Consider the following 14132-nt stretch of genomic DNA (forward strand, 5'->3'; position numbering starts at 1 on the left):
AGAGTAAATTTAAGGCAGCCCTGCAGCCAGAAGGTTGGTGTGACAGCCCAGGTGCCACCTTGTGTCACTGGGCACAGCCTGGCTGAGAGCAAGGGAGGTTGTCCTGAAGCATGAGGACACCAACTTTCACAAGATGGCCTGGAGCAAGGTTTTCCATGCAACCATTTCCCAGCTGGAAATGCTCTGGTCCTTACAATGGGGCCTTTCGTGAATGTGTCAGTCCTGGTGCTCCCTGTGGTGGAGCACATGGGGTGTCCATGAGCCCATCTGCACATGGGCGGCGGGGTGAGAGAGTACACTCCTCTCTTTCTGCCACCTGCAGGGAGCCGTGCTGGCTCCGGAAGGGAGGCATCGCTCTTGTACTCTGCATCAGTAGTTACCTGGGCCTGACACAAATAGAAATTGATCAAAAGCGGCTTTAAAAGCTCCTGTGTTCCCGGAGTAGAAAGTTCCTCTTGTTGAAATTGGGTGGGAGAGCTGCGGTTTTTCCTCAGTTCCTTTGATTTGTTGCCTAATGCAGGGGATGGATAAATCTCTAAGCCCCGAGATTTAGGGCAGGATTCATACTTTACATCTTCAGAAGACGTAGTAAACAGCCCTATACTCTCTAATCCTGGGAGCAGGTTTGTACCTGCTCGCTCTGTATAAACTGGACCGGCTACAACAATTTCACATTGCGGCTGAGTTCAAAACATCCCCTTGGGGATGAAATGTTTATTGCAGGAGATTTTTAAGATGGTTCCTGAAAGGGAGAAAGGGACTCCCACCTCAGTACCCAGCACGGACCCTGCTGGACTGTCATGCAGATGCAAAAAGTGGTGTGACTGCATAAGCAGTAAGGCACCCTGGCCTGTGGGAAAATATCCCAGGGAGGAACTTGCTGGTAACCTTTGTCACTCAGACCTTCCCCACTGGACAGGCAGAGGCGAGTGGTCTGCCCACAATGACAAGAAAGCCTTCATTTAGCAGGGCTGATGGTTCCCAGGCATGACCTGATGTCTGCAGTGCTCCTGGACTAGGCTGCACATGTCCCCATTGACCCTGTGGGCAGGCTGGGCTCAGGCTGAAGTCAGACTGTCCAAGGAGCCCACCCTTCCCAGTGGCAGGTCACTCCAGAGCCTTGCAGAAGCATCCTGGGCCATGCAGAAGTTTGCAGCAAGGGCAAGCTGGCTGCAAAGAGGCAGCTGAGCTGGGTAGAACACAGGAGCTTTCCACGGTGCCTGCCAGAGTGCAGATCTCTGGACCTTTGGTTGCTCCAACCCAGCCCCAAGATGCTGCAGCAGAGTGGATGGGGGCCAGTTTGGGGTCTGGACAACATGTCTGGGGGACACCAGGTCAGGACATTGTGTGAGTTTTATGCAAAATATGAACCTCTGCAGATTTTCCTGTGGCACGTTTTCACATAGCATGGAGGGCTGTGCCCTGGAGGTCACCTGCTCATGGTTTGCTGTAGCAGAAACGAAGAAGCAGTACAGGGCGGGGGGGTTGTCCTTGGGGTGGGACACAGCTCCCCACTCACCAAGGGGCATGTTAGCCAGTGTGGGTTTAACAACTGACACCACACCACCTTGTAACTTTGCATTCCCCTCTGGATGGCTGCAAGACTTGTTGTGTGGCCAGTGCAGGCATGAGGGTCTGCAGGAGGGGAGGGCAGCGGTGGGTCTGCAGAGGGGAGTGAGTTACTTACAGAATCTTCAGGCTGTAGAGGCCAGAGAAAGCTTCCCCTGGGATCCTGGAGATCTGGTTTCCAGAGAGGCGTCTGCAGCAAAAAGAAGAGCCAGTAATGTGTCAACATCCTTGTAATGACAATCCCATGTCTGCAGAAGCTTAACAATTTGTGCATCTTGCCACAGCCCTCTTGGGGAGGAGGCTGTGACACCTGCAAGCTGAGCTGTGGTCGTACGCTCAGGCAGCCTTTGCATATGATCCCCCTTTACAGCTTGGGGAACAGGCAAAGAAAAAATAGCTTATTAGTCCTGCCAGAGCTGAATCCAATGTTTTCAGCATCCAGTGACAGCTCACGGATGTAGTCATTCCCTGGATACCTGCAGAGGACCCAGCTCCATGGAAATTACAGTACAGGCTGCCTGTGAGAGGGACCTCTGCTCGAGGGCACTGACCAACCTACAGACCCTGCTCCACACCAAACGCCTGGCAGTGAGGGTAGAGCAGGGGAAGAGCTACTTTCTGCTTGTGCATGGTCCTGGGAGTACTATCCCTAAATCATGTACCCTTATCTGCCCCTTTTGTCTGCACATGGCCTGTTCCTGCATCCTGCAGGTTCTCCTTTGTCCTGTCCATCAAAGCTCGATGCCACATGATTTACTTCCACTCCCTCATACCCAGCCCTGCTTTAACATGTGATCAGCTCCTTCACACACAAGAGTTTGGTATCACTGCTGTGAGGGGAGACCAGGGAAAGGGGTAGAGATGGGGACTACCATGCAGGCACCACAGTAGAGCCATCTCATCTGAGTATGGTTTCCAAATCCAGGACAGAAAAGTCAAAAGTGGTTCTAGGATGAGCTGTGGCTGGAGAAAACCTTAGAAGGGAAGATGAGGATAGGGACAGTGCAGCCAGGGAAGGAGATGAATGTGAAGGGATGGGAGAGGAAGACAAGAGTGAAGAGCAGCATCACAAAGGAGAGTGTGACCATCGGGGACACAGCACAAAGACAATGTTCAGAACTGGCCAAAAGAATTAATCCAAGGAAACCTGTGGGATTCACCATTGTACAGCATCATCTTATCAGAGTGCCCAAATTTTAGCAAGGCCCAGAGGAGGCTGGGACATTAACAGGTATTTGGATTTTTCACTGACATTGGAAACTGCACCACTGTTACTATCACTTTCACTGACGAGGACAGCGGTCCTGAGAGACTGTGGTGGGACCCTGTGGTGGAGCCGGGAGTAAAGTCCAGGATTCCTGAGTCTAGACTTGACCTGAGGAGAATCTTGTCCTCCTTCTGTTTCTCCCATGAGGACAAACATGGACCCGGACCCAGTGCCCATCAGCCAGAAATCATGAAGACAGGTTCAACAACCTGATTAAGACCCCAAATTACTACTACATTTGTGCTTTACTTTCTGATCCCCAAGTGGTCAAACAGAGGTCAAGGTTGGACTTCTCCATAGTCACAGGGTAAGAAACATTGCTGTCCACTTGACTTGGAGTGGAATATTGCATCTCCCAAAGGAGACAGTGAACATCATTTGTGACCAGGCTCATCTTCAGTCTCTCAGAAAGTCCAAGCCAGGCCCAAGAGGTTGGGTACAGATGCTAGCAAGCTTGTTGTATTCATTTAGCATTGACAAATCCCGTTTCTTTTTAGACATTTTGGCTATGAAGGAGACAGGTGTTGAGGAGGAGCAGTGTAATCCAGGCTGGAAGCAGAGTGCATTGCAGTGAGGACTCTGCAAAGGTCATGGAGAGGATCTGAGCTGTTTTGGGGAGCCACACTCACTGGTGGCAGGGCAGGCATGTGCGGGTGCCCAAGCTCTCTCCCTCCCTGTCTCTCCCCTCGGGTTTCTAGAGAAAATTGCTCCCATAATTAGGCCTCTGACAGTATAAACAGCACGGGGTCCTCTCTTTAATGTGTGTGAGCAGGTTGTAACCTGCCTTTCTGCAGTATGCAAGCCGCCTGGCAGGCTGGGCTATTTGTCACTTGGGGGCTGTGATTTGGGGTAATTGCTCCTTTTGATTGCTGATTTCCACATGGGAGGGAGTGTTGTCCAGGAGACTGGAGTGCTTGCCTGGAGGAGAGGTGTTCCTGCACGGCATCCTCAGCCTGCTCCCAGCATCCGACCTACCAGGCTGTGCTTGCTCTGCGGGGGGCTGTCTGTCCTCACCTCCCTGGATCTCCTGTCTGCCCCCATGCCTTTGCTGGCAGCAGACTACATGTATTCACAGTTAAATGTGCCTCTTGACTTGTTTCCTGGCAGCTCTGCACCTTTATGTTCGCTTTCCTGGGTGTGTTTGAATGTTTGCCAGGTCTCTAAATGGATCTGAGACCTCCAGAATTAGCAGAAGAGGAGTGTGGAGCTTGGATAGAGCCCAGACTGGGGCTCCTGGACTCAGAACAGGGTGGCAGAGAGCCCTGTGTGCTGGTGGGACATGTGCTGAGCCAGCTCGTGGCATCTCAGTACCATAGGCAAAGCAGAACATGAGGGGAAAAACAATTCTGCTGGAGATGCCCTGGTTTCACAGGGCAACATCTCTGGGTGAATTTAGAGGCACAAAGCACCCCCCAGACACAGGAAAGGCAGCCATGCCCCTCTATTGTTGTTGCTTCTGTCCTTGGCCCTGCCACACTGAGACTATGCCGTGTCCCTGGCTGACCTCTGGCCTCTGGGTCTTCTGTCTCTAGCTTTATCTCCTCCCCACTGCCACCGCAGCCTAACTCCTCTCCCCAAGGTGTAGAGCTCCATGCTGAGCCAAGGAGGAGGCAAAAAGGGAGGCACCAGACAAAACCACTTTACTCAATCCACCTCCCAAGGCAATTGCCAGTGACGCTGAGGTCCAAGATGGGCTCTGCTTACTTGCATGCATACAGAGACTGGGAGGTGGGAGATGTCTGGTTTGTGCACACAGGCTGAATTTTCACTTTCCTAGAGGGTTACATGGCTGGGACGTGCACACAGGATCTGGAGGTGTGGACTTTGGATGTTTGCTGTACTTCCCAGGACAGGAGCTGCATGATGCTGTGTGCGGTACCCAGGTGTCCCAGGCAAGGGGGCACAGCTGTCCCATCTCTCTGAAATTAGGTCAGGAATGGGTAGGTCCTGGGACTAGGTGGGTTGTCCTGTCCTGTCCAGGAGGAGGAGTAGCCACTGGGAAGAGATGCCGGCTTCCATGTCATTAGCTCCTGTGCCAGTTTGTGTAAGAGACCCAAGACACAAAAGACTCTCTGTGTGTTGACCATGGTCACTTAACAATCTCCCTAGTGCTTGGTTCCCTCTGTCCCTCTCACTCAAACTTTTCAGAAATCTCCCAGCCTGGCAGACAGATACCCTGTTAAACATGTCTCCAGAAGCCAGATCCCACAGGAAATTCACTGAAATGGTCCTTTCCTTTCTATTTAAAATGGAACAATAACATTTGAAGTGATGCTGCCAGTGTGACTTCCCCTGAGACAGATCTTCATTTGCTCCTTCTGTGGAGAAGACCTGTCCTGGTTTCGGCTGGGATAGAGTTAATTTTCTTCCTAGTAGCAGGCATAGTGCTGTGTTTTGGATTTAGTAGGAGAAGAATGTTGATAACATGCTGATGTTTTTAGTTGTTGCTGAGTACTGCTTATGCTAGTCAAGGACTTTTTCAGCTTCCCATGCTCTGCCAGGCGCACAAGAAACTGGGAGGGGGCACAGCCAGAATAGTTGATCCAAACTGACCAAAGGGCTATTCCATACCATATGATGTCAGGCTCAGTATATAAACTGGGGTGGGGGTGGCCAGGGAGCAGCGATCGCTGCTCGGGAACTGTCTGGGTGTCGGTCGGCGGGTGGTGAGCAATTGCATTGTGCATCACTTGCTTCGTGTATCATTATTATTATTATCATTATTATACTGTTACTATTATCATTACTATTTTACTTTATTTCAATTATTAAACTGTTCTTATCTCAACCCAGGAGTGTTTCTCACTCTTACTCCTCCGATTCTCTCCCCCATCCCATCGGGGTAGGGGGAGTGAGCGAGCGGCTGCGTGGTGCTGAGTTGCTGGCTGGGGCTAAACAACGACAAGACTGAAGCAAATAACCCCACCAAGAAGGACTGAGAGATGGCATTCCCTTGTACCCTAAGCACATAATGGGAAGAGGAGCTGCTCTTGCAGGGGTGAGTGTCTTGGTCCACAGCACACAAGCTCTGCTCCAGGCTGGCTCAGGTTTCCTTTTAGGGTAGGCAGACTTGATTCAGCTGTATGTCCTGCCATCCTGGAGCTTACACCATGAGATAGGGTTGGGAGAAAGGGAAAGCTCTGGATTTAAAGTGACCAATGGAGGAGGGAGAGAAGGGGCAGGTGAAATGGGAGGGTGGGAGCTGGAGTTGACTGACTTGCTCTGGAAAGCTTATGTGTTCGGCGGATTTTAGATTCTGCTCCCCCCCACCTTCCCCACTCCCGTGACTTCTGGGAACATTCCTCCAGGCTTTGATGTGCATTCCCAATACGCTCCAAGTTGGAACAAACTCATGGTTTACCACCTCATGGTTGCTGCAGTTCAGTTACCACAGGCTCCCACCCCCTCCTGTATCTTGGGCTTCTTGGTCATGCTACAACTTCCATGGCACGCCCAAAGGTTGTTTGTTGGGCATGATCGCTCATGTCATGTGCTCAGGCAACACGATGATGCCCTTATCATTCACATTAGGAGGCAGGAACATTGCCCATTGGCAGGACAGGACAAACATGTGTGTCCATATCCCAGTGGAATTTTCCCCTTGCCAGATCTTTATTGAGCATGTCAGCCCTTTGATCTCCTGCTCTGGTTCATTTCTCAAGCACTAACACTGTCAAAGCAGAATCTGTGCCCAGGTAAACTCTTCACGCTCCTGTCTAAACAGTGTCATCACACCAAGACGGTGCCATCTCCTGGGAGCACAGGGGACCGAGGGCTCCATGTTATGCTCGAGTTTGTTCTCGTGCTGGTGCTAAAACAGGAATGAAGCCAATTAAGTCATGCAAGTGAAAACATGGTACATTTGAGAAAAGAGCCAGGCTTGGGCTCTTCCTTCCCACACAGGAATCTGCAGATGGTCCTAGTCTGGTATCACCCAGAGGTGTCTCTAACGTGGTCTTTATTACCTTGTTCCATCCCTGAGGAGACTATGCAGGCCTGTTTCTAAGTCTGCTCTCCGTGCCCCCACTGAATGCCTGTTCCAACTCGATAGATTGATGGCACTCGTTTCTTTTGTTTATGGTCCTCAAGCCAGTTTTCAACCCACACGAATGTTCATATGCAAGCTAGTTTGGATTCATTTGCCAAGTAAGATTTAATAAGACACAACTCCTTAATGAACAACCCAATACAGGACACTGAATGCCTTCACTCCATCCCCTTATATTATAAACTATCAAGGTTTTCAGGGGAAATTTGTTACCTCCAAGCCTTCAGAGCAGTTTTGACTTTTGACTCTATTCTGGGTGCCCCACTTGGGGTACCCCAGAACAGAGTTAGTCATCTGGAAGGCAGTTTTCAGGAAAATTGGGGCCAGCTACGCTCACTTGCCGGGATTTTTCAAATGCTGAACGCTATCCCCAGCCTAACTGGAGTAGAAAAAGAATTGAAATCTCTAAATTTTCACAATATTTTGAATTTTACTTGGGGTCTGTCAATAACTTGGCTTAATTTTTCAACATGCAAGATGGAGACCCCCCCTAGAAGCCCTCCTCTCCTGTCCCCACCTGTACCTTGGTCAACATCTGTATCTGCATCATGCCAGATTGTACCTTTGGAAAGCTTCATCAGAAGAACTATCCTTTAATCCTCTCTCTGCTGTTGCCCATCCACTGAATTGACAACCAGTGCTGTCCTCTGCCAAGGAGCAATGTCAACTAGGAGGAGACAAAGTCCTGGATGAACCAGGGCTAGCTCCCTTATTGCTAACATGTTCCAGAAGACCCACAGCAGTGTGTCTGTCGCAGCATCCTGGTACCTTCTCAGCCACAGGAGCTAGGCAGTGTCCTGGGGGAACCATTCAGAGGAGCTGCAGCTCCTCACCTACAGCCATCTGGAAATGGAGGGCTGTGTCAGGCAAGGTGGCTACCAAGGGACCAGTGATGCTGCCTCCAAATCTCAACATGGCAAAGCCAGGTCATGGCCCTACAAGGGCTTGTCTATCTGCCAGAGACCTCTGGAGCCTCCTATGTCATGGAAACCCACCAAAGCTGCTCTCCTAGGATTACCCTAATCCAGACATGTTGCTGCACTGCTCCAGGAAAGTCTTTTCACTGTGGTGCCAGAACACTTGAACATCACCCAGAAATGTCAGCACCCCTTTACACAGAAGAACTATCACTCCAGAAGGAGTCATGCCCCAAAGCCCGAATTACTGCAGTGCTGCCTCTCACAAGAATGAGATTGCCTTGGAGTGAGACCCTGTGCTGGACAATACCCCCAAAGATGGATGTGTCAGATGTCTGGGAGCTGACATGAGTTCTGGTGGGTGCTCAAACACCAGGCAGGGACACACTGCAGCAGTGCTGGTGGTCCGTAATCCATGATAGCTCCACAGGTCCTTGCACCTGCATGGGAAGAGGGGGTTTCTTCCCTGGTGCAGGGGAGGAGGAGAGGGCTGCTGTGTTCACATTCCCAGCATACATGCTTGCATTTTATTTCATTTTGATTTTACGCTGTTTCTTAGTCTCCAGTCCCCTGAGTTGCAAGATCTGCCTGGGAAAGGGAAAAGCCTGCAAGGGGAGGCCATGGTGTGGGTCCTGAGCCTACTGTGCCTGCATCGATGCAGAGGCACGGCACTCCCTGTGACGGTGAGTCCCTCTGCCCGCGGGGCCTGAGAAGAGGCAGGTGAAAGAGCCAGTGGCTGGGAAGGGGTCTGATCTTGCCGCTGTGCCCCGAAGCAAGAGGTGAATGGCAATGAACACCTGCCTTTGGCTGCAGTTTCTCTTCTTGGCACCAAGCGTTCGTGTTTGGATTTGAAGTGTGGTAACAAAGCCCTTGCCGGCGAACACATTTCAACATGTTATTATTCCCAGGCCGGCTTTCAAGATCCTCTTTCTATTCCTTCTGTACTGATTGCTCTTGTTTCTCTTGGCTCCCAGCTCTGGCTTTTCAGGCTTCATTAACTGGAATTTATTAGCAACTTTAAACAATCTTCCTGCTGCCAAAAAGAGAGAAAGAAAGAAAGAAAAGAGAGGGAAAAAAAGAAAGAAACAAAGAGGAGGCACACTAAACTCCGGGTTGGTCCCTACTGTGTGAGGCCCAGGTCTGAACACCTCTGTCACTGGAGACTTTCTTTGGAGGGAAGTGCCTGGTCTGGGACTGTGCCTGCTCTCGGCGCAGCCTCTCCTGTCTCTGCACTGTTTCCCCACTGGACCTGGAGGCTGGTGGTGACAGAGGAGAGCACAGACTGATGGAGAGCTGTCAGAGAAGAGTCCTCAGTGGTGTTGCCTCTTCAAAGCCAGCTGAGACTGGGGAATCTCATCTCTTGGCAGCCTCCGAGCATGAGTGCTAATTGCATCCGCAACACTTTCCTGAGCAGCTTGCAGTAAAAACTCATGACTGGTCCTGGCACACCTGAGAGGCCCATTCTCATCACTGGACAGATGGGTAAATAGAAGCACTGGCAGGGAAAATTGCTTTACCAGGACCACACAGTGAGTGAGCAGTTTGAGCTGGAGCAGTCCTGGTGCCCTCATCTGTGCCCTAACCACAGCGTTGCCTCCAATCCCTTGCACAACACAGCCATTTGGTCTCTGGAGGGGAGCTGAGCCAACACAGAAATGTCCCATGAGATGCAGCCCATCTGGATATCGTGGTGTGGCCTGGGTGATTGCTTCGCTGTTCTCAAGACCCTCAGGTGCCACCCTGCTTTCACTTGCTCCTTGCATGGCCCCACCTGGCACGGGTGCCTGCAGAGGACTGACATACTCAGGGCTCAGGTGGATCCACCAACCTGGATTCACAGTGTTCCACAGCAGCCTGAAGGGTGTGCAACATGGCACATTTGTCCTCAGTGTCCATGGGACACATATGCTTCATCTACCCCTTTTTGAAGCTTTCTTTCCCCTTCCCATTTTTCCTGTTCCTTGGTTGAACCACTGTTCCACACACAAGCTGAGCCTTGAGTCCAGCTGATCTCTGACTTTCATGAAACTCCACCTTCATGGGGAGCCTGAGACGGTGCTAAAATAGAGGCACAGAAAGAAGACGAATTGTAAAAATACATGAAACACCAGCTCTCCTCCAAGCCGCTGTGACCCTGGGCTACTGGGACTAGATCTAACAAGAGAAGATTGGCAGCAGCAGAGCAGGAGAGAAACTATGAGGAGCTTGTGGAGGAGGCAGAGGAACATGGACTTTCTCTGACTGTCAAAGATATAGTTAAAGATCACTTTCACATGTGTTCAAGGTCCAGGGGTGTCAGGACTTTCTGGGATGTTTCTCAGCATTAGACCAAGGTAAAAACATTGCTAACATATAAGAGTTTCCAGGGGACCTGAAAAGGAGATTTGAAAGTCTGTGTCGAATTTGGCAAATATTTTTGGCTGAGAAACCTGTGATTTTTTTTCAAAATGTTCAAGCACCTTATTTAAGTAATCTTTTCAATAAAGCAAATACCATTTGAAATACCATTTTCTTTTCAAGTTTGACCCAAAGTAAAAGAGTAAAGGTTAAGAAATAACCTGAAAATGAAATAAATTTTTTTGTTTCAGGTCAATGAACTCTTTCAGCTTGACAAAAGCCCCAAAACATCTGTTCTGGTTCATCCTGAATTGAATTTTGCCAGTTTTGTCCTCAGTTGCTGCGTCCTCCAGCCTGTTACTTATTCAGTTTATCAAGGATGTAACAGGGAACATAACAGGGTATGAGGCAGGCTGGGGCTGTAAGGTCACCCAAAATCCCTGGAGATTAGAAGCCTGCTGAAATGTTTCCATTTGACTGAAGACAGGCACTTGTGGCAAGGACGGGCTGCAGCAGAGCCGCCTTCTTCATTGTCATCCCTTCTATTCCTGGAAGGCAGGCAGGCAGGCAATCATCCTCCCCCCCAGGAGGCACTAACACTGAGATACCTGGATTGTCCCTCATTGCTCAGCAGGGTTTTCTGGTCTTCACTGACTCAGCATGTCCCAGGTTGGGCAGTTCTTCCACGGTGGGAGTAGGCAGAAGGCTTAGTCTTATATGCTACGTGTCACCCCAGTAGACCCAGGGGAATATGTTCAGAGTAGATGAAATCTGCAGAGATTTGAGCTGTAAAACCTGAACAAACTTCTGTTGAGGATGTGTAAACAGGCAGGATTTGTTTGCTTGATTCTTGTGCACATCCTGGCACAGAGGGTGATTCCATCCCAAATGTGATGGTCCTGATGTAATGTTTTGGGATGAAAGTTTGGTAAAGATATAAGTGAAAAGAGCAGCGGAAATGCCAGGCAAGTTGTATTACTGGTTGGTGACAGCCCTATGAATAATGTATATACACACACTGTCCCTGTCTAGATGCTGTTGTTGAAAGAATCACTTTAGATTTCTGATAATATACAAATATCCTTTCTTGCTTGATTTCATAACAATTTCTTAATTTCCATAAATAAGATTACTCTATTATTGCTATCAAATTCAAGCATGAACTTGGGTATTCATAGATATAAAATGCTGCAGTTTCCAATTCTTCTCCTACCTGTGATGTTTTTTCCTAGTCAAAATACCTTTGCTTTCTGAATGAGGAGTTGTGGCATGTTGAACCTCTAGTAAAATGTTCTCTAACTACTTCTAATTATTTTTCAGATTTTCCTGTTTAAATTTTTCCTCTTTGTCTGTTTTGTTCGTAATTATTTTTGGCTGTGGGAAGCTGGCTCTTTTGGAGCCTATGAATATTTATTCATTGCTGGTTGATACTGTTCTGTTTGTACATGACATGTAATCAGGACATGATTGCTTGCAGCAAGACAACTGTTAATTGTATACAACAGAGTATGGTCTCTGTGTGTGAAAAGCTGCACTACCCCCACTGAATGCTTTGGGTGTCAACACTTCAATACAGATGTTGACAAAATGGAAAGAAAAAAGGCTACAAGATGGATGCAAGGTCTCAAACCCCCCACCTTCTGCAGGTAGCTCAAGCTCCAGAGGTAAGGAAGGATGAAAAATTACTCCTGCTCAATCTGTACATGCCTAAATGGGGAGGGGAGTTTGGGTAGCTGGTGTCCTTACGAGTCTAATGAATGGAAGCTATAAACAGATGAAGACGAGTTGCAAGACTATTTGAAGTTAAAAACCTATACTATGATTTGATAATTATCAGATTTGACCTGTAATGGGAATAATGAACTGCAGTATCTGGTTTGGTCTCTTTAATCAAGACTGAACGTTCAGAGAAGTAAGTTTGTCTTTGCATATGTGTGTCTGCATAAGTATGTACACTTATCTGCAAACTCTTTTCTACATATGCACAGACGGGAATTTCTGCTTATGACAGTGGTGCCCGCACACCACACACAGTCATACAGTGCAGAGGCTCATGTCAGTAAGGTGTTAGGCAGGTCAGCACCACAACCTGTGCACATCACTGGCATTACACTGTAGACTGGTTGCTGATGACTCAGAATCACTCCACTGCAAAGCATGTGGGATAGTACATCTGGGAGATGAAAATGCCTCCTTTCAGGGTAGTGAAAACACCTTTTCTGTAGGAAATTCCGATATTTTGGAAGCTACCATTTTTGAAATGTCAGTGTTGTGTGGCAGTGGCTGCAAGAACTCATTCAGTAAAGTCAAAATGCTTCATTTAGACAGATTAAACTGTAGTAAGTGTTATAGATACAATAAGTTTACAACACATACATCAAATGCATTGATAATAGTATTTCATGTGATGTAATAATAGTGTTTTGAAGAAACTGCATTTTCCAACAGCAGCTATTGTGTTGAAAGGAACAACAGCATGAGAATAACACCTGGAGGTATTTCTCATGGTCAAGTGGAGTAAGACCATACAGGTGCAATTTACCCATGCAGAAATGGCCAATCTCAATTTTCTGCCCCCTGGGCCCCCATTTTTGGGGCTCGCAAGGGATTCCAGTGGTTTCTAATGCTGGTGGTTAATTTTCACACTTTCAGAAGTGGGGCCACTCCTTCACTGACACACGGCCACATGCCCATCCCCAGGGATTGCGATTGCTGCTGTGTCTGAGTGAGCCTGCTCAGACCATCGTACACACTGGTGCATGGTAGGACACCTCAGCCGCTGGGACAAATTTTTTGGACTTCAATTCCTCAGGCTCGTTGTCATCTGAACTGCAAAGTGCCCGGGAGCTAAGGTGTCTCTGGACTGCAGGAGGCTGTGACTGCAGGACTCTGTATGCAGAAAAGTGAATGAAGTTCCCTGTTTGCTGGATCTGCTCCAGGGTACAGTGTTGATTTTTGCATAATGGATTGGGTCCTCTTTATTTTGACTTTTGGCACATGCACCACCCCAGCTGAAAGGTCATGTCCTCAGTCCTACAGCTAGAGTAGCAAATAAACACTCTCCCAGTGTGCAGCCTCCTTCCATCTCAGCCTGTAGTGCCAGTGACAACACTGGGGGTTGCTGCTGGAGCCACAAGCACCCCCTCCAGTGTCCCCCCACCACACTGACCATGCTCTGCCCAGCATGGCTGCTTCATACTTACAGCTCCTCCAGGAAGCGCAGGTGACGGAGAGTGCGGGGCTGCAGCCAGCTAATGTTGTTCATGCTCAGATCTCTAGTGGGGAAGAAAGACAGAAGTCTCTGATCAGTCATGCTGTGGTTTGCACAGAATAAACCCCAGTGCCCAGCTCTGTGTCCCCTCTCTGCTAAGAAGGAAAGCACTTCAGCGAGAGAATCCCCTGCAAGCTACATTTCAGCATTGACATCTTACCACAGCCCAGGCTCTGCCTGCAAAGGGGTGAAGAGGAGTAACCAGAGAGAGGCACTTGCTCCTTCAGGGTGGTCTGCCCGAGCTTCTCCAGGTTATGGAGCAAGTTAGGACATTTCCTAACAGCACAAGGAGTATTAGTGTCTCACATATCTGGAGAGTGAACAGGAAGCCCAGTGATGCTGGAGTAGGACAGTATGTCTTTGGGCCCAAAAGTATATTTCTGTGACCACTGGTCATGCCAGACACCACAGGGAGCTTTTCCAGTGCATGGATAGACAGCTGCTTTTGAGGAGAGAGCGAGCCATGGAAGAAGGCGTGCATCCTATTGGACAAGCCTGTTCTAAACTGGAAAAACTAGAGAACAGCACCAGGAACAAGGGCTGCAGGTTGGCTCTGTGGGTGACGTCTGATTTTAGGCATTGAGAAGAATCTGTCTGATTGTGCTTGTCCCAGTCTTTGTCATCTCCAGCTAAAGGCTCACCTTCTATCTGCTTAGGGTCTGACAGACTCTCACAGAAGGAGATTGTGCCACAACCCAAGGGGACCATGGGGTCTGCTGCATC

General features: G+C 49.0%; 1 protein-coding gene across 1 annotated transcript in view; it reads right to left on the reverse strand.

Annotated features, from left to right (window-relative positions):
- Positions 1–14132, reverse strand: part of LGR6 (leucine rich repeat containing G protein-coupled receptor 6) — a 151963-nt gene that overhangs the window by 85025 nt on the left and 52806 nt on the right. Inside the window, exons 2-3 of the mRNA XM_075722320.1 lie at positions 13342–13413; positions 1688–1759 (exon numbers count right to left, since the gene is read on the reverse strand). Of these exons, the coding sequence (XP_075578435.1) occupies positions 1688–1759; positions 13342–13413 (144 nt within the window). The remainder of the gene's footprint in view (positions 1–1687; positions 1760–13341; positions 13414–14132) is intronic.

This window comes from Pelecanus crispus, chromosome 17, assembly GCF_030463565.1.
Source record: "Pelecanus crispus isolate bPelCri1 chromosome 17, bPelCri1.pri, whole genome shotgun sequence".
Classification (NCBI taxonomy): Eukaryota; Metazoa; Chordata; class Aves; order Pelecaniformes; family Pelecanidae; genus Pelecanus; species Pelecanus crispus.